We start from the raw sequence: 23,487 nt of genomic DNA on the forward strand, positions 1-23,487 counted from the left end.
TATCATACATACTGTAGTACTGGTGGATCAATTGCACCCCAACTTTAAACATCTCAGAGCCTTTTTTCTGCACTGCCTTTCACCTGGCCATACTGAGGGTGTCACTCATAAATTTGGATCGCCTCATTTGTTTATCAGCCTTAAAAAGAATTTAAAGCCAGATTGTGTTTTTTGTTGTTTTGAATAGAGGAGAAGGTTTACATTCACTGACAGTTTTTTTAATTGCTGTCTGTGTCTCGGTTAGAGAGATTCATCCTCTTCACAGTGACTTTGGCACTGGCACTGGGACTAAATGAAAAGGAAACTTTAAAATAAACAAGTTGTCAGTAATCTTCCAAAGTTGACACTTGTTACAATGACTGCTGTCATTGTAGGAGAGGATGTTCTTTAATTTGGAGAGCTTTCCTCTTACTTCCTGTTGTAGCTTGAGAGAGGAAGTGAAGAAAAAAACCCTCCAATGCAACCCTTCTATACATATCTATTTAAAACTATAAAATAAATACTGGCTTTAGATATACTTTATGGAGAATCCATTATGGAAGTATAGCACCATCCTTTGGCATATAACTGTCATTGGTTGCATGTAATGCACTTTAATGTTCTGATATTCCAGATGTTTTTCAGCTTTTTTTGTCATGGTGATCATGATTTTCAGGCATTCTCTGTATTTATAAAACGTACAAAACCAAAATCAGTAGGGGTTTATAAATATAACTCATAGAATAAGCAAACCATGTAAAGATAACAGATTTAAGTATTTAAGTGGGGAAAATATTTACTTTAAATGAACAAAGTCCATAAGAATGACCAAGCCCATATAGTGTGGGGGGTTTATGTATAATATTGAAGGTAATGCTGAGTGATCAATAACTGTAATTGTATGGATTATGAAATATTACATATTAATTATTGATGTAACAGTTAATGGAGGTCAGTATTGAAATGGAAGCTGTTTTTTTTTCTTCACTCTGGCTGTTAGAAGAACCTTTTAACTAGTTTGACAACTTATAAGCAAAACAGATCTTAAAAAAAACAAAAAAAAACCCAACCCATGCTTTTACATGATGAAATGAAATCTACAGCATCCAATGTGCTATTTTTACACTTCGATTATGCTGCAGTTTGGTATAGCCAGGAACTAAAAAGCATAATAAGGAGGAAAATGTGCATTGAATTACAGCAGACTCTGGCGAACTCAGGCTAATATGATATTCCCAACATTGATAAATTTGATCCTAAAAATCTATTTAAATGTCAAGTTTGGGCAGAGTTTGTCTTTAATATTCTTTTTCAATTGGCAACAAATGGTCTGCACTGCAATCTTGTAACTCTGCCGTCTGCACTTTATAATACGTGTTTCTATTTGCATAAACTATTTTCTTTCAAGGTCAACACATAATTCAGCATGCAAATGTATCTCCTTCCTGTGTTTGGCTAAGGTACATGATATACAGATGCAGCCATCAGAATGGAAATCATGTACTAGTCAAGAGACTGCATAACGTCCTTTGATTTGTTTTTTTAAAGCTGAACTCCAGGGGAACTTAAAAATTGCCCTTGTAGTGGGACTTTACCTGCATTGCAAGGGTTCAATGCTCATTTATGTCTGTTTATTGGCTCACCTGGCAGCCAATGCTCTCCTCTTCCTTCTGACACTCTAGGTTGTGGGCGGGTGCTCGGCGTCCTCATTTTAAAAAAAACATTCTTGCTGATGTTTAGAGGAAGTATGTGACACTGCAGCTGTCACACGCCGGCTCTTAGACCGAGAGCTGACCAATCATGTGAGCAGTGAACAGTCAGCTCTCGATCTTTGCTCCCACTCGGCTGTCAGTCACTTCCCCCTGCAAGGATTCTTCCTCTCCTCTCTGCTCCTCTAGCACTGGCTGGAGGTATAGGCCGGGGAGGGGGCAGACAGGCACAGCTGGCTCTTAGCCGCATGCAGAAAGGCAAAGCCAGTTGTTAAGTTAGGCAGCCAGACAATATTGTTTGAATCCTTCTTGACTGTGCCGTGGTCCTGTCCAGTCAGCTAATAGAGGGCATTACACTACTATAAGCTAACTTTGGGTCACAGAGTACATTAGTAAAGGTACTCCTGTGACCCAAAATAGAAGTAAAGCCAAAAAAAGGTTTAGCTTTACTTCTCTTTTAAAACGCAGGACTGCTGGTCCTGCATTGTACATTATAGTGTCAAAGTGCAAGTGATGGACGCTCTGTCATAGAGAAGCAGCTTTGGAGGGCCAGTTGCTCGGAGAACGATGGATAAGTAAGTATCACTTCTTTCTAATACTACCCTAGATGAAAATGAGCATTTAACCCTTGCAGTGAAGTGGGAGCCCACTACAAGGGCAGGAGGTCCCCACTGCCAGGGTGCTTTTTAAATTTCTCTGGAGTTTAGATTTATGTTTTTATGAAAACAACATTTCTGTATTTTGTGCTAGTTTTTTTATGTTGTAATAACAAAGCAACACAGTGAAAAAGGTTGAAAAAGGACCAAAGTCAATAAAGGTCAATTTGTTTTTTTTGTGTACTGGCCTAATTCTGCTGATCCAGCAAAAGGCAAAGCAGAACGTTAGTAGGGAATGTGCACAGAAGAGTCTTCTTAGAAAATAATTTATTCACATGTCTCATTCCATCACATATCCAAAAAATAAGAGGACTATTCCTCAATTCAGGATAGTTGGCAGAGCCACAAAATCATTGATGTATGCACCTTGGTCAGATTCACTTCCAGAACCGTTGGTGTATAATTTAGTAAAGCCGTATGGAAACCATGTGTTTCATAGAGTAGAGCTTGGGACCCAACAAAACAGTATAAACATACAGGTTATAGGGAGAAGGGAAAATAGCCTGTATGTATAAACTGTCTAGAATGGAAGCTGACAGGAAAAAAAAACATTAAAAAAGGAATCCCTCTTTATTCCAACAGTAACAAATTAGTTTTCCAAATCAGCCATCTCACTGATGAATACTTTCAGGGTTATTCACAAAAGGGTGAAGAGTTTGGAGAAGGCCGGAGAAGTGAACAATCTAGTACAAAATAGCTGATTTGGAAACATTATCCAATACAGCTCAGTTTCCAGTTCAGCTATGTTGTCCTAGATTGTTCACTTCTCCTGCCTTCTCCAAACGCTTCACACTTTTGTGAATAACCCTGTATGTATCATCAGCTGTGGATTTTCCTTTTTCTTTTTATGATTTGTCATTCCATTATTTTTTATATTTTACCATTTATGCTTCTGTGCTTACTGTTAGCTTTAGGATAAAATGTAAGTGTATGGATAAAGTGGAGAAGAACCCCTGCCAGGTGTTTATTTCTGCCTGGGTCCCTGCTGGGTAGATTCACCCTTCTCAATTTGTCCTGGTGCCTGTTGCCACCAAGACAGAAATCCAGAATGTTATAGTTGTCACCAGAAAAAAAGGAGAAGATAATTCTTCCAGTTGGGCCATCTGTTTATGGGACAGCTGTCTAAGAGGACAATTACTGTAACTTTGGAGAGATTTCCTCTCACTTCTTCTGCATCCCCAGGAAAGGAAATTAAGGTAAATCTCCTTATCAGAATACAGAGAGCAGATAGGGTTTTTTTTTTTTAAAGGGTTTGGGGTATACATGCATTGTAAGGAATTTAGACATTAGGAATTAGGCAAATGTACAAAATCCATTAAGTCGATACATATTTACTATAACATTGTTATGTTTATTGTTAACATTAAAACTTAAAATGCAGTTAAAATATACACTTATCTATACTCCATTTTATGTGACATAGGTATTGAATCATCTATCTTATTTTGTTTGTTGAGCTGGGTGGTGCTGAGAGGTCAGCCAATTCATCAGAATTCAGACAAAATTAAAGCTGTGCATGGCAACCTTTAGTGGGGAAGCCTTGACTGGCTTTTGAAATAAGATTAGGGGGAAGGCAGAGAGAAGTAGACAAGCTTAGTATACACAGTTATATTTTCTTTGTTAAACCTGAAAGCTGAAAGAAAAAAATATAACTGATTCCTCCATAAATGCTTGAGAACGTGGATGGACAAACCCCATGCTGTTTCCAGTTGATTGGCTACAAGCTTTGTTCGACTGAGAAGTTTCCAACCGGTTCCTTTGATCAGCTGATTGAGAAGTGGCGGGCGGAAGGGTGCCAACAGGGGTGCGCACTCTGCAAATTTTGTACAGTTTATCAAGAACCGGATAAATCTCACATTGTGAGTAACCTACTTAAGTGGAGCCTTCAGTCTGCCAGTCTTGTTCTAAGCTTTAGAGATTTAATGGGGTTGTTTTACTAAATCAGAAGAGACTGTTCACTCAGGAAAGTCAATCTTTAGTTAACGTAGTAAATAAGTTGACACTGTGGTCACTTCAATCAAACTTTTTTTTTTTTAAATGGTCCTTGTACATTATTGGGTATTTAAACGAAACACAGAGATTACATAGACGACAATAATAGTTGGGTGGTGAAATTGCGCCTTCACTTTTGATGGCCTTCTTATCTCTCTGGGTAGCTGAAGGCTTCCAAATATTGCAAAAAGATCGAGAGCACCAAAGAATTAAATAAAATATATAAAGGAGCAAAATGCATGGCTCAGAAGCCACTGGTAGAAGCCTTCACTTAGGCACCATGTTAGACCAAGGGCAATGACTTTGCTTGCAGTAAAGCTAAATACATTCAGTGTTATTGCTCCAAAATGAGTCCAAAAAGTTAGGGGTCGAGCTGCTTCCATTGATTGCTTCTAAAATACTGGTTTTATTTGCGAGTGATTCCCTTTAAGGTGAACGTGTGACCGGGATATGGATATTCAGGTGTTTACAAACTCTTAGCAAGCAGTGAGTCTGGTTGGCAACAAGCCTCATTGACCTCTGTGACTGCATGCACTTTGGAGAAGTTCACAGCAGAAGCACTGAAGTAACTCAAGTTGTTCTTTCAGCAGCTCAGCTTCCCCATTAAGAGCTCATTCTTTGTGTTCATATCAGAGATTAAAAGGCTGGACTTCATCTATTTACTGCTTGTAAAGAATATTTAAATACCTGAATGCTCATAGCCTTGTCATAGATTCAATTTAAGTACACCTGTACACCATAAAGAAAAGGAAGGTTCTCACAGTCTCAGCCAGGGGGTTTACTGAAATCAACTGGCAAACTTCAGCACAAGGTGGTCTTTGGAATACCACTGATGTTTTCCTATTGATTAACCTTACAATACCAGAATGTGCTTTTGTGGACCTTCTTTTTATGCATTGTACTACTACAGCTGTGTCAAGCTTTAATCCTGCAGCACAAACCTGCATGGTTGCTAGCCATATTCCTTGGCAGTTGCTTGTCTTTTGCATACATATGTATACTTTTTGTACCGGTATGTTCCTTAACTCCATCTTACGTTATTCAGCATGCTCATTATGTGCACTATTTTGACCAACTGTGTGTTCATGACCATGAGTAATCCCCCGGAATGGACCAAGAATGTAGAGTAAGTAATATGCCGACCTACACCAAATCCTTATCACCATTGTATCATTATAACCCAATATGAGACCTTCTCCATATTGTGACTTTAGATACACTTTCACTGGGATTTATACCTTTGAATCTCTAATAAAAATTCTGGCAAGAGGATTTTGCTTAGAAGGTTTCACTTTCCTGCGGGATCCATGGAACTGGCTGGACTTCAGTGTCATTAGCATGGCGTAAGTATTCATTATATTTTATTTATATTGTTTATTAACATACAGCTTCAAAGAAGTAGAGTTCAGTTTGTTACAGAAGACATGTATTTTAGATGTAAACATAGTGCTGTGTAGAAGGAAGTGAGAGGGTAGATGTCACACTTAGTTTTTTCAGTAATTACGCTTTTTACACATTTATCACTATAGTACCAAAATGCTGCAACCCAATAATATATACAGTAAATGAGGTACAACATCAGGATGTCAGAAGGGGAGCTTAAAGTGAATCTGTGACCAGGCATGGGACATTCAAATATTTGCATATCCTAACAAGCAGTGGGATAATTTGCTTTAAACAAATCTGCCAATCCCTTCTGCCAGAGGAAATAGGGGAGATGAGCTTTGATTTTAGAACCTTTGTATGAATTTTGGGGCTGAATTGCTCCACAGTACAGGCAGCTACAGAGTACAGTTACAGTCAGGGCTTGTTTTAAAGCTCAATTACTGTTTGTTAAAATATGTAAATACCACCGGTACTCCGTTAGTGTTGGCTCCACCCCATTTATCGGATAGTCAAGCACATAATAAGATACTAAGGGGGTGATTTACTAACCTAAACACACGCACGCACTAGGTGCGTGTGATTTCTACACAGCAAAACTTATTTATCAACCAAAAAGTCTCTAAAAGCATATTTCTACTAATGCCATATATGGAAAAATCATGCACATGGTGCATATATAATACTGCTTCACAGTTTAGACAAAAATGGTTAGCTCATGCATTTACATTCCTGCATTCATCAATGCGAGCAACACAACATAGAGCTAATTTACACAACATCACCATGCAAATTCATGCAGGGCTTTGCACAACACACTTGCTGGGTGTGTACACACTTCTGTTATGGTGAGAACGGGTGAGAGGGACTGGAAGTGAGGAAAAATATTTCCATCAGGGCTGAGGCCACAACAAACTTTTTTTTTTGTAATTGCGAAAGCTTAGAAACTCAGTGAGATTTTTTTTGCTGTTAGTGCATTTCCATCTCAGAACCATTTCCCCTAATTTCTTGTCCTGGTCTCACATGGATAAAGAGTGAGCATAATGGTTAAGGCATATATTTGTTTCATGCCCATTTATATATACAGTATATAATTTCATGAGCTTATGAATGGCTTATTTTTATAGCATTAAAAATACATCTTACTAGTGAAAAGCTGCCCAACCCAACACTATTTAAATCAAGAAGACATTTTACTTGCATCTCTGAGCTAAAACAAATATGCCGTAAAATTTGCACGTTTGGAAGTCTTATTTTTTTGTGGATGCAAAGGGCAACTTTTGCTCCGGTTTTCTTTATCCCAATTTTTATATATGACCCACACTCATGTGACCGATACTGTTCTGTGCTTTAAAATGACTACATGCTATTATAAATCATAGATAATTTGTCTGGCTTTATTTCTGTCTGTGTCCATATTGGGAAATGGCCCCCTTACTTACTGTTATGGTGAGAACGGGTGAGAGGGACTGGAAGTGAGGAAAAATATTTCCATCAGGGCTGAGGCCACAACAAACTTTTTTTTTTTGTAATTGGGAAAGCTTAGAAACTCAGTGAGATTTTTTTTTGCTGTTAGTGCATTTCCATCTCAGAACCATTTCCCCTAATTTCTTGTCCTGGTCTCACATGGATAAAGAGTGAGCATAATGGTTAAGGCATATATGTGTTTCATGCCCATTTATATATTGTTAATATGGATATTTTGGTACTATTTCATGAGCTTATGAATGGCTTATTTTTATAGCATTAAAAATACATCTTACTAGTGAAAAGCTGCCCAACCCAACACTATTTAAATCAAGAAGACATTTTACTTGCATCTCTGAGCTAAAACAAATATGCCGTAAAATTTGCACGTTTGGAAGTCTTATTTTTTTGTGGATGCAAAGGGCAACTTTTGCTCCGGTTTTCTTTATCCCAATTTTTATATATGACCCACACTCATGTGACCGATACTGTTCTGTGCTTTAAAATGACTACATGCTATTATAAATCATAGATAATTTGTCTGGCTTTATTTCTGTCTGTGTCCATATTGGGAAATGGCCCCCTTACTTACTGTTATGGTGAGAACGGGTGAGAGGGACTGGAAGTGAGGAAAAATATTTCCATCAGGGCTGAGGCCACAACAAACTTTTTTTTTTTGTAATTGGGAAAGCTTAGAAACTCAGTGAGATTTTTTTTTGCTGTTAGTGCATTTCCATCTCAGAACCATTTCCCCTAATTTCTTGTCCTGGTCTCACATGGATAAAGAGTGAGCATAATGGTTAAGGCATATATGTGTTTCATGCCCATTTATATATTGTTAATATGGATATTTTGGTACTATTTCATGAGCTTATGAATGGCTTATTTTTATAGCATTAAAAATACATCTTACTAGTGAAAAGCTGCCCAACCCAACACTATTTAAATCAAGAAGACATTTTACTTGCATCTCTGAGCTAAAACAAATATGCCGTAAAATTTGCACGTTTGGAAGTCTTATTTTTTTGTGGATGCAAAGGGCAACTTTTGCTCCGGTTTTCTTTATCCCAATTTTTATATATGAACCACACTCATGTGACCGATACTGTTCTGTGCTTTAAAATGACTACATAGATAGATAATTTGAGACAATATATTTACGAATGTAAAGATCTCACTATTGGACACTGAGCTCAAGTAACAATATTCACCTCAGCTTGAGCAAATGTTTATCAAATTCCCTTTTCCTAAAGGAGATGGAGGTTACAGGGATTTTAGGGGAGGGGGTTAGGTGTGGATGATGGTTGGGCATTTTGATACAGGAGGCTGGGCATGTCTTCTACATTAGGGAGACATTGGTGTTAGGAGATTGTTATGGGTTGGTGTTGAAGATCTGGGGTCCTTGGCCATATTCTGCATCAGGAGCTAGATTTGTTAACCCACCTCACTGTTCAGAGAATGACTACAGATACACACATCATTCCTGGTCACATTTTAATCATAATATGTCTTATAGTAAATTTATTGATTACAGCAGGATTATTGCAATGTATTACAATGATTTTTTATACTGTGGCCATGCCACAGAATTCAGAACCAGAAAAACCGAGATTACACGACTTACATACCATGGAATGTTCAGATGTCTTTTATATTGTTTGTTAATACAACTACAATAGATAACTCCATGGTAACATACAACTAGAAGCAGACTCTGCAGAGATATATAAGGTACATTTTAGACTATTAAGTAGTAGCAAAAAGAATGTTAAGCAAATCTCTTATCTTGTATATTAATTTTTAGACACATTAGAGTGAAAATATTGGATGTATTCTGTATTATTATGTGTGTCCTATACATGCTATATGAAGAAAAAGATTGTTTAGTTATATATATATATTTGATGTTTGAACATGTTTATATGACAAGTTAAAGCAAATACTTAGCTCTTAGTTCATAGATACAAAAAAATAAAAGATTATGCATTTAAACTTTTTAAACTTAATAATACCAATCAGTGAATTCTATGAAAAGCTCCCTAGGAATAAATGATTCACAATCAATATCAAACAAATTAAAATACAAATCTTTTATTGGGCTATATTGTAACCCAAGATATATCCCATTTAATGCTCCAGCCTAGGCTTGGAATTGCAGAATGTCAGTTCAGGTGTTTTTCAGGAGGCCAGACGCTTACAAAAGTGGATGTGATTTAGTATATTTAATGCTGTGGACTGCTAAGTCTCAGCCAGCTCTATCTCATCCAGTTAGCAGAATTCCCTGAGGCCCAATATGTTATTCACTTGGTCTCCCATCCTATATGTGGTTGGCGGAGTTGACAATACAGAAATTGTATTGCCTCACAGAACTCAGCAGCTGTTTAATATATATACAGCTGTGGGTCATTGTGGCTTATTTGCTAGGGCTGTTGTAGCCCCAGCAAAATAATATAATTTTTGGCTTTCAAAAACTTTAGCTTGACTTTGACCACGTCCCACTGATTTAAATCCATATTTCACTTTAAATTTATATTCATTAGTAATTCGTGGTTTTGAAGTAAGCACCAAAAAAGGTCTTAAATGGAAGACCTTTGTAGATATCCTGAATAACTCTGATTTAATCCTACAGGTATGTAACAGAATTTGTAAACCTAGGCAATGTTTCAGCTCTTCGAACTTTCAGAGTATTAAGAGCTTTGAAAACTATTTCTGTAATTCCAGGTAAGAAGTAATTGGTGTGAGGTGTTAGGCCCCTTTGTACATCCAACTGTTTCTTTGTGTCTGTCATTGTGTTTGTGTGTGAACTCCCCTATTACAGATATGTCACAGAGTTTGTGGACCTGGGCAATGTCTCAGCATTGAGAACATTCAGAGTTCTCCGAGCATTGAAAACAATTTCAGTCATTCCAGGTGAGAGACTGGTTAAACATGTAGGCTGATTTCTCTTTTTTTAATCATCTTTGATCTCACTTTGAGCCTAATGCCTCGTTGCTTGCCATTGCAATGCAAGAAAGCACAATCGAAGAGTTCAAAAGCACAAATCACTTGGCAAATGCCTGATTTCCAAACGATCTTGTGCTTTTAACCATTTTTAAGCTTATCATTTTTTTTTCCATTTTTTTAAAATCAGCCTTGGAGTTTAACGAAATTCTTGCATGGGACATCGCAATAAATACCCAGCCTGCGTGATGTTTGTTTTGTTTTCTTTTCTGTTTCCCATCCAACTAACCCTATATGTGAATGTCTTTATGATTGTTTAATTCATGAAATGTACTCTACATCCCGGACAATGCTATGTGTTATTACATGCTCAATCTGAAAAAACATCATTGCTGTTTCTCTCTCTTTCCAAAAAAAAAATAATGAAAAAATACAAAAGAAAAAGAAATAAAGAAAACATGTTAAACATAAAGGAAAAAAAATAAATTATAAAAAAGTACATTCCTGAAAACATGGGCATTGCATGGGAAATATTATTTTAGAAAAACAGTGATAAATACTGGCATCTAAAACCTGGGCACAGTTTTATAATATACGATCATAACAATCTTTATGAATTGTAATTTTGTTAAGTATGTTATAAAATTGTCAGAAGATGTACCGTCTAGGCTGCAGACTTGAATGCATATGTTAGATATCACCCGTAGCATGAAACTCAAGGTGTCTTGTTTTCTTACAAAACAAGCCTAATTCTTTATTTCTTATGAAAATCTTTAGCATCCATCATCACTCACTTTTCTTCAAGTAACCTCCATTAATACTTCACCCTTACATCTCCACCCTTGCTAAATACCCATCATAGCTCACAATTCCACGAACATCAAACTTCATTTAGGCTGATGCATGGAATCTCTATACTTCGTTAGGGCACATGTTTCCGACTGTGGTTGTATTGGCATATGATAACCACTTGCCTGTTTTTCTAGGCCTCAAGACCATTGTGGGTGCCCTGATTCAGTCGGTTAAGAAGCTTTCAGATGTGATGATTCTCACAGTGTTTTGTCTAAGTGTGTTTGCACTAATAGGACTGCAGCTTTTCATGGGACACCTACGGAATAAATGTGTACGGTGGCCCCCAGTATATGAACCAAATATTACCTCCTACTTTAATGCATCTTATGGCATGAATGGCTCCTATATCAACATAACTTTAAATCCATTTGACAAAGAAGAATATATCCTAGATGAAAGTAAGTATGCATTTTATCGCCTATAGAAAATATTTTTCTTCCACAGCTAGAACCGCCCAGATTATCTTGGCAAATGTCTAAAATATTCAGCACAATGATTTGTTGTCCCCACTAGGAGACATAAGTATCATTGTAGATACAGTTAAGAATTTTTAACAATAAATGTACACACTGCAGAAGATACTTAAAAAGTATCTCACTTTCCCAGTTTGGTCTTTTACCAGCCCACCACTGAACGCACTTATACGTAAACCTTGTATGAGCGCCTTGTCAGATGGTCTTCAAGCTTACAGTAAGTTGAGGATGTCACTCCCTCCCTTTACTTACTGTTCAGGCTTGGTGATTGAATCATGCTTGAGCACTACATTATCCCATGGATCACTACTTCAGCTGGAGAAATAGAGTTGTCACTAGAACAAGAATAGGGGGGACATCTTCCACCTAGTTAGGGCATTTCCCTCACTTTGGAGAGATTTCCTCTCACTTCCTGTGGTATGTACAAAACAGTAGCTTCTAAACAACATTTCAACATCAGTCTACAGAGCTACAGCATATACACAGGGAATGAGTGGTATTTTACGTTTAAAAGTCGTTGATCAAAATGTTTTTATTTTCTTTCTAACAGACAATTTCTATTTTTTGCCTGGGCAGAGGGATGCCCTTCTTTGTGGAAACAGCACGGATGCAGGGTAAGAAAAAAATATACCTCCTAATTTTAGAACTTGAGAAAGAGGGACACCTTAGGGAGATTAGGACCTACAGCACTGTTAAATTATACTGAATATTGGGCATGGCTTAAAAGAGCGTGAGCCTACCTGTGTATACACCACACAGTCATGACGCAGCCCTTGCACACACAAAATACTCCTCAAATTACAATGGCACAAATGAAAACATGACAGACACACATAAACCTCAAGCACAAAGGATCATTTCTTAAAATTGAAACTCTTTGATTGCACATCTTTTTCTGCACAGAATATAAGCAGACAGCTAACACTTTGATCAACGTTGTCATGACTGACTGCAAGGCCAAGTAACCCTCAACTCCCACCTAACTAACATACTGAACAAAGTAATTTCAACAAAAACGTAAAGTAATAACATTTATTGGAAAGTTGAATGGCCACAGCGATGTAAACATTTTCAAAATCATAGCAGAACATATTAACAAAATGCTTCGGTCCCTGACGATTGCCAAAAACACCACTCACCGCTTACGGGGGGTGTACCATGACCCATTGTTTACTGTACCAGCCACCGGCCGCCCATATCCTGGCCCGAGTGGGTACGCCTCAACCCTGCATGCCCCGCCACACACCAAGGGCCACCTCCAACCCTTCCCTAAGACCAAAATTAAAAACATCTAGCCCAACCTCCGTAAGGTGTGCACCATCTTTTCCCAGGTAATTGGCGTGTGACTCTAGTAGCCTGTGCCGAACCAATATGCCACCAGTGCTCCGAACAAATTTGGATACTGCCTTATTCACCTTGATGCGGGTACGGCAAACAGCATCATGGGAGAACGCCCCTCGCCATGCCCGACGGGGAACTATCTCTGACCAGATCAAAATCAGTTCCGGGTATAGCTCCCAGAGACGCAAAAAGACATCCTTAATGTCAACAATGAGGTTCTTCATGGAGCAGTGTCCTAAGTCATTGCCACCTGCATGAAAAATAATGACATCGGGGGGACCCCATCTCCGCAACCATTGAGTGACTCTAGGCAATACCTGATCCCATGTAAGGCCCCGGACCCCCAACCAGTGAATTGAAACCTCCCTCTCATCCAGGCCCAGGGACCTACCTGAATTCCGAAGCCTCGATCTCCTCTCAGCCCAGAAAATATAAGAGTGGCCAACCACCCACACCACACAAGTGCCTGGGAAAAGAAAAAACATGCCACTACTAAAGGGAAAAACAAAACAAAAATGTGTGCCCCCCCCCCTAAGATCTCACATGGGGGGAAAAATGGTGTTCCACAAGGTGAGGACGAATGTAAGATCTAAATCTAACTGATTCCCACCTGCCAATTTTCCGCACCAAATCATCCCCCAGCCCCCACCTGTGGGCTTCGGTGGCTGCACCTTTTCTGAAAGAATGGGTATTGTAATCCCCTGAGGACAGGCCCATGCCTTGTAAACAACGTTTAAAAACGGCCCGAAACTGAAAAAGAGATAGCGGAGCCGTCCTCATGTACCAACAAGGGCACTGGGCCCGCAGGACGAATACCCAGAAACCTGCGACAACAAGACACTGGGCAGGAGAGCAAAATTCCCTGCGAATGGAGTTGAACACGAAGGCCCCTGTTACGCCTGTCCGTCTTGGACTGGTAAATAACCAGGTCCAAAGTAGAGTCTCCACAAGAAACATCCCGGAAAGCAATCCCCCCAGAACCCCGCCTATTAGGGGACACCAATTCGCTAATCCTAAAAGCGCCATAAAATGCCAAAGAGAAAGCTAGAGAAAAAAGAACAATTTCATAGTCTGTGTCACACATTTCATGCAATCGCCGGAACAACCCTTCCAGGATTTGAAAAGTCACAGGGCGCCGGCGGTCCGCCTGGCTGGCACCCTTCCTCCACCCTTTAAGAATTTTTTGAACTATGAAAACTTTTGTGGCATCCTGACTGCTTTCAAGTTTAAACAAGAAGGACAGGGCTGACATATTCTTGTTAATGACCGATACCGACACACCCTCCTCCTTCAAAGACAATAAAAACCAGAGGAGAAGATCCACGTTGTCCTGAGTCCCACAGCTGCTCTGAGCCAAAAAACAAATTCATACCACCGCCTCCATACCTTTGTATACGCCAACCACGTCGAACTCGCCAAGGAATCCCTTACCCAACCTGCCGCCCGATGGACGCAACGTTCCACAAACTCTCCGGCCAAGGGGTGGCCTCCTCGTCCGCCTCCGGGGCCAGGCGACGAAAACGATCCCACTGAAAGCGAGACAGAGCGTCAGCTATCCCATTCTCCAAACCAGGAACATGTATCGCCTGAAAGCTAATATTTTTGCGAAGGCAGCCCAGTACTAAACATCGCAGGAGGTTTACTACCGGAGGGGAGGACGCAGAGAGATTATTCACTGCTTCAACCACTGCCATGTTGTCAGAGTGAAATTGAACAGCCCTGTCACGAAGCTTATCACTCCAAACCTCTACCGCCACGACTAAGGAAAAAACTCAAGACAAGCCAAATTCCTCGTCAAGCCATCCTCACACCATGACTGGGGCCACGAACCCACACACCAAGGCCCTTCAAAGAAAGCCCCAAATCCACAAGCCCCCGAGGCATCAGTATAGAGTCGATGCTCCCCCCGGAGGGCCCACTCGCGCTGCCAGAGAGACTTGCCGTTATATTCCTGCAGAAAAACATCCCACACCCGCAAGTCAACTTTTAACGGAACCGTCAATCTAATGTGGTGCCCGGGGAAGAGATCCCTGCAGTGGCCTTAGATAAACGTCTGCAGAAAACCCTGCCCATGGGCAATATTCTGCAAGCAAAATTAAGCCTGCCCAGTAAACTCTGCAATTCCCGCAGTGTGATTTTTTTTTAAAGACAAGGCCTTGGAGATCAAGGCCCGCAACTCCACTAACTTGTCCTCCGGAAGCCTGCACTCCCCGTAGGGAATCAATTTCTATGCCCAGAAACTTCATAACAGGAGCAGGACCCTCCGTCTTGTCTACCGATAGTGGAACACCAAATTGACGAAAACCGATTTTAGCGTCTCCAGAAGCACCAAACATACTTGAGACTCGGCTGGGCCAACACAGAAGAAATCATCGAGATAGTGCAATATAGTCCTCTGACCAGAAACAGCTCTTACCACCCATTCCAAAAAGGTACTGAATGCTTCAAAATAGTCACATGAGATTGAACACCCCATGGGCAAACAGCGATCTACATAGAACCCACCTTCAAAGAAGCAACCCAATAAGCGCTGGCTATCTGGGTGGACTGGCAGAAAGCGAAAAGCCGACTCAATATCGGCCTTAGCCATCAAGGCGCCCAAACCAGCTGGAATGGAAACCATTCCAGCTGTCCCTCCAGATGCAGAAGAGGTAGCAGGAGCTGAAAATGCCTGCGGAGCGGAAACACCATCACCTGCGGAAGAAGGCAGACATGATCGTCCCGATTAGTCACGGCTGAAGGATGCCCTCTGCAAAGAAAACGGTTCTCCTGGCACAGGGGCGCCGGAATGATGTGCCTGCAGGGGAAGAAAAGAAGAGACATCCCTGCGCAGTCCTGGCTGCGAGTGTTCCAACACCGCCAGAGCCGATCTTCTCCCTACACCATCCGGCACTGGCCCCACCAGGGCTGCCTGAGAAGAGCCTCTGACAAGAGAGGATGTCCTGCCATTGTCCAGGCCAGCAGCTGGCATTGCCCCTGGAGCCCACATAGAGGTCACCTGTGCGGCCCCTACCGGACCCAGGGTCGCTGAAATCTCATGGGCTGGCCTCCCGCTAAGGGAGCAGGCATCAGCCCTCGTATCAACCTCTAAGTGCAAGGGGGGAGCCATAAGTTCCATGTCACTGGCGTCCCCCCACTCATCTGTCACCACCATGCGCTCTCTGCACCTGGGTTGTGACCGAGAAACAGCTCCCAAACCACCACTTTTTGCTGCAGGCAGATCCAAGGGCAGCCTAGTCTCTGTCACAGCCCTGACAGAGAGACTGCTGACAGGAGCTGAAAGAACCACAGAGCTCCGTGCTTGGCCCCTCCCCCCTGCCTCACACACTGTGAAATCAGCTCCCATAGAGCTGCCTGAAGCCTGTCCCGTCCCCAGGGCCCCCTCCCTCTTCCCCTCACAAGTTCGAGTGGTGAGAGGAAGACTCACAGCCACCCCAGAGCGTGAAGCACTGCTCCTACCCCTCCTAACACTGCTCCTAACACCCTATCTAGCAGTACTCCTCCCCTTCTTCCCCCCCCCCGTGGGCGGTCTGTGCTGTGGCTGAACGGTTCCCTGCGGGACTCAGCCTCCTCCTCTCACGGCCCAAAGTGACCTCTGGGCTCAGACGCTCGGGCGGCCTGCTTCTCCTCTTCCTACCTGCGTCCTGGGATGGCATAGTGAATACCTCATCTAGCTGCCTACTCACCCAATCCGGGCCATGGGTCGATGCCTGATCTCGAATCCGCTGAAGCAAAGATTCCAGCGCTGCAGCCATCCTGGTAAGAAACTACTTACCTAGCCTAAACAACACAGAGCTCACCCCCTGACTGATTTCTTTTCTCTCCCACCTAAAATGGTTCCCTACCTCACACTGTACAGTAAGATGGCCTCCCTAACTCCACCCCCCAAGCTAAACCCACCTATCACTATGCTGGCTGTTCCTCCCTCCCCCCTTTTCAAACCCCAACCGACAAACCCCCTTCCTTCCAATACTTACCTAACCCCTCCTTGTTCAGGTCTGACCTGCCTCAGTCATGTCCCTCCCTCCGCCTATTGCTCCGCAGGGAACTGGAGTATGTGATGTACATCACAGAATGCAGCGGTTAGGACTACAAGTATATAACATAAATCACGGTGTATAAAGTTCAGCAGTCAGGAATATGTAATGTACAACATGGCTTTAAGAATGCACGACTTGTCTGTGCATTACCTTAAATATAATTTTATGCATTTATTCATATTTTTATAATTTTATTTATTCAGCCAATGCCCAAAAGGATTTGTATGTTTAAAAACTGGAAGGAATCCTAACTATGGCTACACAAGTTTTGATACCTTCAGCTGGGCCTTCCTGTCCCTGTTTCGGCTGATGACTCAAGATTACTGGGAGAACCTTTATATGCTGGTAAGTACTTTCATTACTGTTTTATCAACCGATGGGTCATGTCAGATGAGCAAGCTTGTAGCAGACAACAACTCGCCAGTGACAGGATTTTTAAGAGACCATCTAACTTCTCCTATGGAGTTTTTCCTTCACTGACCTTACCAGCTAGATGGTGCATTGTGGCTGCAGTGAGGAAAATTCCAGGCAACTGAGAGCAACATCCCATTCAGGGAAGTGTTGTCAGTGTCTAATATCAACCTTAGAAACTACTGTTTCATCGGGATGTGCATGCTTGCCTGGATTGAGGTGGGATTTGTGTTGCTTACTGGAGGAACTTAAAGAAAACATGTCATGAGAAGAAAAAGGATAGTACGATTGATGACTATCTTCTGAAAATGCTAGTTACCTGTTAATCTTTGTATTCAATACTATGTGAATCACAGGCCTGAAACAAGCATAAAGAAGACAAAGTCAGAGTATGTGATGTCAGAAGGTATTGAAGCAAAATGTTTACTATGACAGTGAGGCAACTAGCATTTTTGTTTAAATAGATTGACAATTGAAGCATATTTCCTCCTCACAGGTTAGCTTTAATAAGTTACCTTTTCAGTACACATAATCTTTCTTATCCTCCTCTGAAATAAACTAATAGAGGGAGTTTAATATTATATAGGCTCTGCATTAAAGTTAACTTGTTTCTTTACTCTGCATGAGCAAAGCGCAGATTCATTAAAACACTGTTGGGATTGTTCTTGACCAAAAAAACTGAAGGACTTTACATTTTGCTCTAGACCCTGCGAGCTGCTGGCAAGACCTACATGATCTTCTTTGTGCTGGTGATCTTCTTGGGCTCCTTCTATCTTATTAATCTGATCCTGGCTGTGGTGGCCATGGCCTATGACGAACAGAACCAAGCAACATTAGAAGAAGCTGAGCAGAAAGAAGCCGAATTCCAGCATATGATGGAGCAGTTAAGAAAGCATCAAGAAGATATTCAGGTAAAATTCAACAACTTAGAATTCCTAAACTTGTAGACTGGTGCTAACATAACCAATAGGCCTTGTTGTGCCAGTGATTCAAATGCAACAGCATATTTACATGCATGGTGCTTTGTTTGTTGTGTTTACTGTTCACTTCCATATTATTATTATGTATTATACTTGACCCAAAATACATTCTTCCATTGTGGGTGACATAGGTATTTGTCCATCTGAAAGCTGCGTTACCTTTTTCTCTGGTCCCTGCAAGGCCCCTTTGAATGCCTATGGTGAACTTGTTATACTACTTTCTTGTATTTTGTACAGCTAATGGTTTGTACAAAGCATCTTTGATCTGGCATGAGGGCAGCCTTGTATTATTCTGTAAGAAGAGAACTAAAAATAATGTATTGATCTCTCCATAAGTAATGTTTACGATAATGTCCCTCTAATGCTCGATTGATTTCTGCATTCGGGTGAAAAAAAAGGTTCATCTAGAGTCATATGAAAGTATCAGATACAATGCATTCTAGAAAGGCCGCAAGATATGGCAGTTTAGAAAGAGTCATACTTACAGTTGATGCATATTTAGCCATCTTTATTGAGCTTTTTATGTATTAAAGTGCACTTGTGCCCACTCTTTGCACAATAAAGTATTTACATATTCTGAACAAGCTGTGTAGAAACAAATATTCAATATTTACAACAGAAGGACTGAAATCACAGCTCATCTCCCCTTAATTTCTAAGGCAGCAGGGACTTGGGAGGGTGCCAGCCTTCTAACAAACAGCAAGTGCTGTAAAAAACTGACTAAAACCAACAATTCAGTCTCTGTTGTGATCTTTGATGATCAATAACTTCATATTAAAAGCAGCTAGAGAGGTCAGTGATGGCTTATATAATTACCTTTTACTGCTTAGGATATGTAAATACTTTATTGTCCATAGTCTGGACACAGGTGAATTTTAAAGGCAAGCTACATCTAAAGTTGTACTCAAGGGTGGGTTGAATTACCTTTTAGCCTTTAAAATCTGCTGGGAAATAAAGTGGCAAGCTTTTTCTCTAGCATTCTCTGTCCCCCCTGTCCCCAACATGAGGTTGGCTTGGTTCCATCCTCCATCCAGTTGGTTTTGCAAACTAAAATATTAGTTTGGTTGGTAACTGCCTTAAAAATACACCTGTGTGTGATGGCACAATCTGGCCGTTTTAAAGGCAATTAGTATTTCAATGGATGCTGAGCACTACATCAACTTGTAAGCTTGGCTTTAAAGAATGAGGAAGGGTTAGATCCTGTGTTGGGTGTCTTAATTGGAGAGATTCTCCTCCCTGCTGTGTCACTGGAGCAGCAAATAAGGGCAAACCTCTAAAGTGAAAAAAAGTGGTAGAAACACTTTCTTTTGTAGAGTGGTAGTAGAGTAGTTTATCACATTAGCCATCAAATAATGGAGACAATTTGGAGTTAAAGTTATACCCTTTATTGGCTAACTGAAGTTGTTAAAGATGTAAGCGTGTGGGATTCCTCAGATCTCTTCTTTAGGCTTTACAATTCTGAAAATGGTTCTGAAACCCACATATTTATACAAAGAGTTACAAGGAGGAGTACAATGTAAATATTTAAAAAAATACAACAATTGTTTACATTTTTGTGACACACTTTAGTTGTAAAGGCTGTTGTAGCGGGTTAGGCTATTCAGATTAGAGTTTATAAGTGTTATTAGGGTAATTGGCTCAGAGATAATTGACCCCTTATTTCTGAGCCAATTACCCCAGTAGCACAGTAATAATAATAATAATAATAACAATAATAATTCAGTAACACTGTTTTACTTGTTAGTTTTGAAGATTTATTTTTTAAAGAAGATGATACTCCTGGGACTCTATACATGCCATAGTCCGGCTACTTGTCATGGTAGACCTGGGACATAATCCTGCCATATGCCTTCCCCATATGACTAATAGGCCCATATCCAAGTACTAAGCCTCTCTAACTATACATTTGCTCATTGCAACTTGGGCATGTATTCTATTGTTATGGAAGAAGCCCTAGCTCCCAACCACACAGCTGTGGTTCACTAACAACAGGAGATATTATTTCTTGAATATGGACACAACTCTGATGAGGATGTCCATCCTCCATGGTGAGGTCTCACTTGGGTCTCATGGGGAACTGCCCCCTCCCTCCACTCTTTTTCCCCATCTCTTTACCCTCCCACTTTTCTTTTTTCTTCTATGATACGTTAATTACCTCTCCCTATTCCATCACCCCCTCAGCTTCCCCCAGCCCTTCCCCCCACTTGCCGCCTTATAAAATAAATCCACTGTTATGGATGTTCTGTGACAATCTCTTCTTCTCATAGACAGCGGCAGCCGCAGCACATGAAGCAGCAATTGGATCCAGAGAGTTTAGTGGAGGGACAGGTTATGGAGGCCTGTCAGAGAGTTCATCTGTAACATCTATGCTTAGTTCCAAAAGTGCCAAGGAAAGAAGAAACAGAAGAAAGAAACGGAAACAAAAAGAGCAGGGTGAAGAGAAGTGTGATGGCCAGAAATTCCGCAAGTCAACATCAGAGAACAGCCTGAAGAAGTTCCGTTTCCCCTTAGAGGGAATGCGGTTGTCCTATGACAAGAAATCTTCCCCCCACCAGGTAATGCAGCCACTCTTATTATCAACGTCTTCTTAACATTTAGAAATCACTTAGGAAATTCAGCTAGTAGTTCATTAAAATATGAATGTAAAATGATGTATGGAATAAAGTTCTAATCTAAAATTAAAGGGTAAACACCTGACAAAACTGAAAATTAAACCTTTTAATTCGTAAAGAGAAAACAACCTTCTCTCTCAGTACTATAGTTTTTCATGTAGGCCTAGCTACAGTCCATCCCTGTTCCTTTTTGTAGTAATCTAGTGATTTGAGAACCCCTGTTTGTAATGTAGGAAAGGTATTCTCAAAACACCCATTGCAGGCATCCTGGTGTCTCTCACATACATAGGACCTAATTAAAAAAAGAAAAATTGAATGCATATGTTCAAAGCAGACTTTGCAGTAAAATGCAAGGTCCACTTATACTCTATGGGCCTCTTCCCCTGTAAAACTCACCAGCTGTTAGTAAATGTAAATAGATCTTATACAAAAATGCTCTGCATTATCCAAGAACACACAGCGATGCGGAAAACGGAGGTAAGGTAAGTAAAAAAGTAACTTTTTTCTTTATTAGTACCTTTTTTCACCTACTAGCTGCAGGAGATTTTAATTTGGGAAGGTGGCCCAGACAGTATATGTAGACCTTATATTGTACTGCAAGGTCTGCTTTCAGCAGCACTGTGTTTGAATACAAAAGGCAGCATGTGAAAACAGAGCCCATCCACATGAGCCCTAGACATTGTTACTATGTTTCTCTGACTATTGTGGTACAGTATTTTTGTGCTGACAGCTGAATGTGTCTTCTACTCATCACCTTGCCCAAATTCAATTTACATTTAAATTAAATTGTTATTTGTTTTTCATTTAAAAGTCCCTGCTCGATGTCCAGGAGGGCCTATTCTCACCAAGGCGAAACAGTAAAACCAGCCTATTCAGTTTTCGAGGCCGTGGGAAGGATGTGGGATCAGAGAATGACTTTGCAGATGATGAACACAGCACTTTTGAGGACAACGAGAGCAGGAGAGGTTCTTTATTTGTACCACGCAGATCCGGAGAGAGGCGGAACAGCAATATCAGCCAAGCCAGCAAGGCCTCGAGAACCCTGCCAGCGAATGGGAAGATGCACAGCACAGTGGATTGCAACGGAGTGGTCTCCCTGCTGGGTGGGCCGTCACCAACATCGCCTGCTGGACTACTTCTGCCAGAGGTGATAATAGATAAACCAGCTTCTGATGACAATGTAAGGAAGTTTCAAATAGTTTAGGCATGGTAGCCTTTATTGAGTGCTTCCCTCAGGAACACTCCATATTTGGTTGGTCAAGCTTTGAATGTTACTGCTTTTTGCAATGCCCATAATATACTAACAGCACAGTTTACTATAATTTAGCCTATAGATTCCACTAATTCTATTTTTAACTAACAAGGTATGGTATTGCAGAGTTTACTGTGAGCTCAGTACATTTTCTATAGAGGTATTGTACATAAATAAGGATGAGCCCAGTTGGGTGTATTCATTTCTCTAAACCTTTGGCAAAAATCAGACGATTTCAGCAAAATGTTCCTATTTTGGTCAAATGTCTTAGAGTCAATGGAGAAGGCAAAATTAAGGAGGTTTTTGGTGTATTTTAAGGGTGGATCAGGCTTTAAATGGTTCCTAAGTGGTATGAAAGCATTTTCTTAAAGTGACACTAAACTCAGGAGTTTGAATCCTAAAAATGCATTCAGCTACCCTAACTATTAACAAAAATGTATCTTATTTGTGTATCACTCGGCTGTAGATCCTCAAATCATCTCTGAAATGAGCAGAATTAAAGCTCCTTTTGGGAGAAATCTTACCATTGGTGAAATTGGTAACTGAAATGACAGAATCACCTTGATATTATGATAATGTTGACCTACATTGACAAAAATGTTCCAAAGATGAGATGAGAAAAGTGGTGCTAGTGGCAAGTGCCCATGAATATATCAGAAGAGAAAGGATGTGGAATACTTACTAAGCCAGTTTAATAGATCTTTCAGGGGACTGAAAGGTCCAGTGATATTCCTGCCCACACAAGCCCTTCTGTGAATACCACAGCTGCCAGTTTGCAGGTCCAAGCCTGAAGAAAGTGCAATGTGAGGTATTTCCCTTAAAAAAATAATTTCAACATTTAGCCAATGTAGGGGAAAAAAGAAAGTTTGTATAGTTACTCATATACATTGTGCTGCATAAATCAATCCACTGAAGACAATAATTAGACGCTCTGAGGCTTCCCATTCTAAGCTCTATACCACATGAAACATATAGGCCCACGGATGTCAATTCAACATATGGAATTAATCCATTTATTGCCAAAACATTGTTCAAGCAATACGATGAACAATGTATTAGACCAATCATACTTTTTCCAAGGTGGGAAACATAATAAAATAACCATCATCTAGATTTCGCTGATATGAAGCTACTTCGGAAATTTTTGCTGCATCTGAAAGCTGGAAAGTGCACAAAATAATTTTCACACATCTTGGAAAAAGTATCACCTTAATCGATGTATAACTTTCACCTTTTAAAGCTAATCAGGCACAAAATCAAAGAAAGCTGTAAGAAGGCTCTGATGGAAGTAATAGTCCCTGACTAATGTGACGTATACTAGCTCTAGGACAGTTGGACAGATCTGTTTATTGTTTATTCTCATCTGTGCTTTTGCCTGCGGTATAATGTGCTATATTGAT

The 23,487-nt window shown here is 40.5% G+C and overlaps 1 protein-coding gene across 1 annotated transcript in view; it reads left to right on the forward strand.

Moving 5' to 3' along the window:
• The window catches only part of LOC108785202 (sodium channel protein type 2 subunit alpha-like), a 128,139-nt gene that overhangs the window by 43,561 nt on the left and 61,091 nt on the right, over positions 1-23,487 (forward strand). Inside the window, exons 4-12 of the mRNA XM_018554239.1 lie at positions 5,373-5,462; positions 5,551-5,679; positions 10,005-10,096; positions 11,113-11,376; positions 12,002-12,065; positions 17,036-17,177; positions 17,948-18,154; positions 20,491-20,778; positions 21,647-22,015. Coding sequence (XP_018409741.1) covers positions 5,373-5,462; positions 5,551-5,679; positions 10,005-10,096; positions 11,113-11,376; positions 12,002-12,065; positions 17,036-17,177; positions 17,948-18,154; positions 20,491-20,778; positions 21,647-22,015 — 1,645 coding nt within the window. The remainder of the gene's footprint in view (positions 1-5,372; positions 5,463-5,550; positions 5,680-10,004; positions 10,097-11,112; positions 11,377-12,001; positions 12,066-17,035; positions 17,178-17,947; positions 18,155-20,490; positions 20,779-21,646; positions 22,016-23,487) is intronic.

This window comes from Nanorana parkeri, unplaced genomic scaffold (assembly GCF_000935625.1).
Source record: "Nanorana parkeri isolate BGI_ZX_2015 unplaced genomic scaffold, ASM93562v1 scaffold149, whole genome shotgun sequence".
Taxonomy (NCBI): Eukaryota; Metazoa; Chordata; class Amphibia; order Anura; family Dicroglossidae; genus Nanorana; species Nanorana parkeri.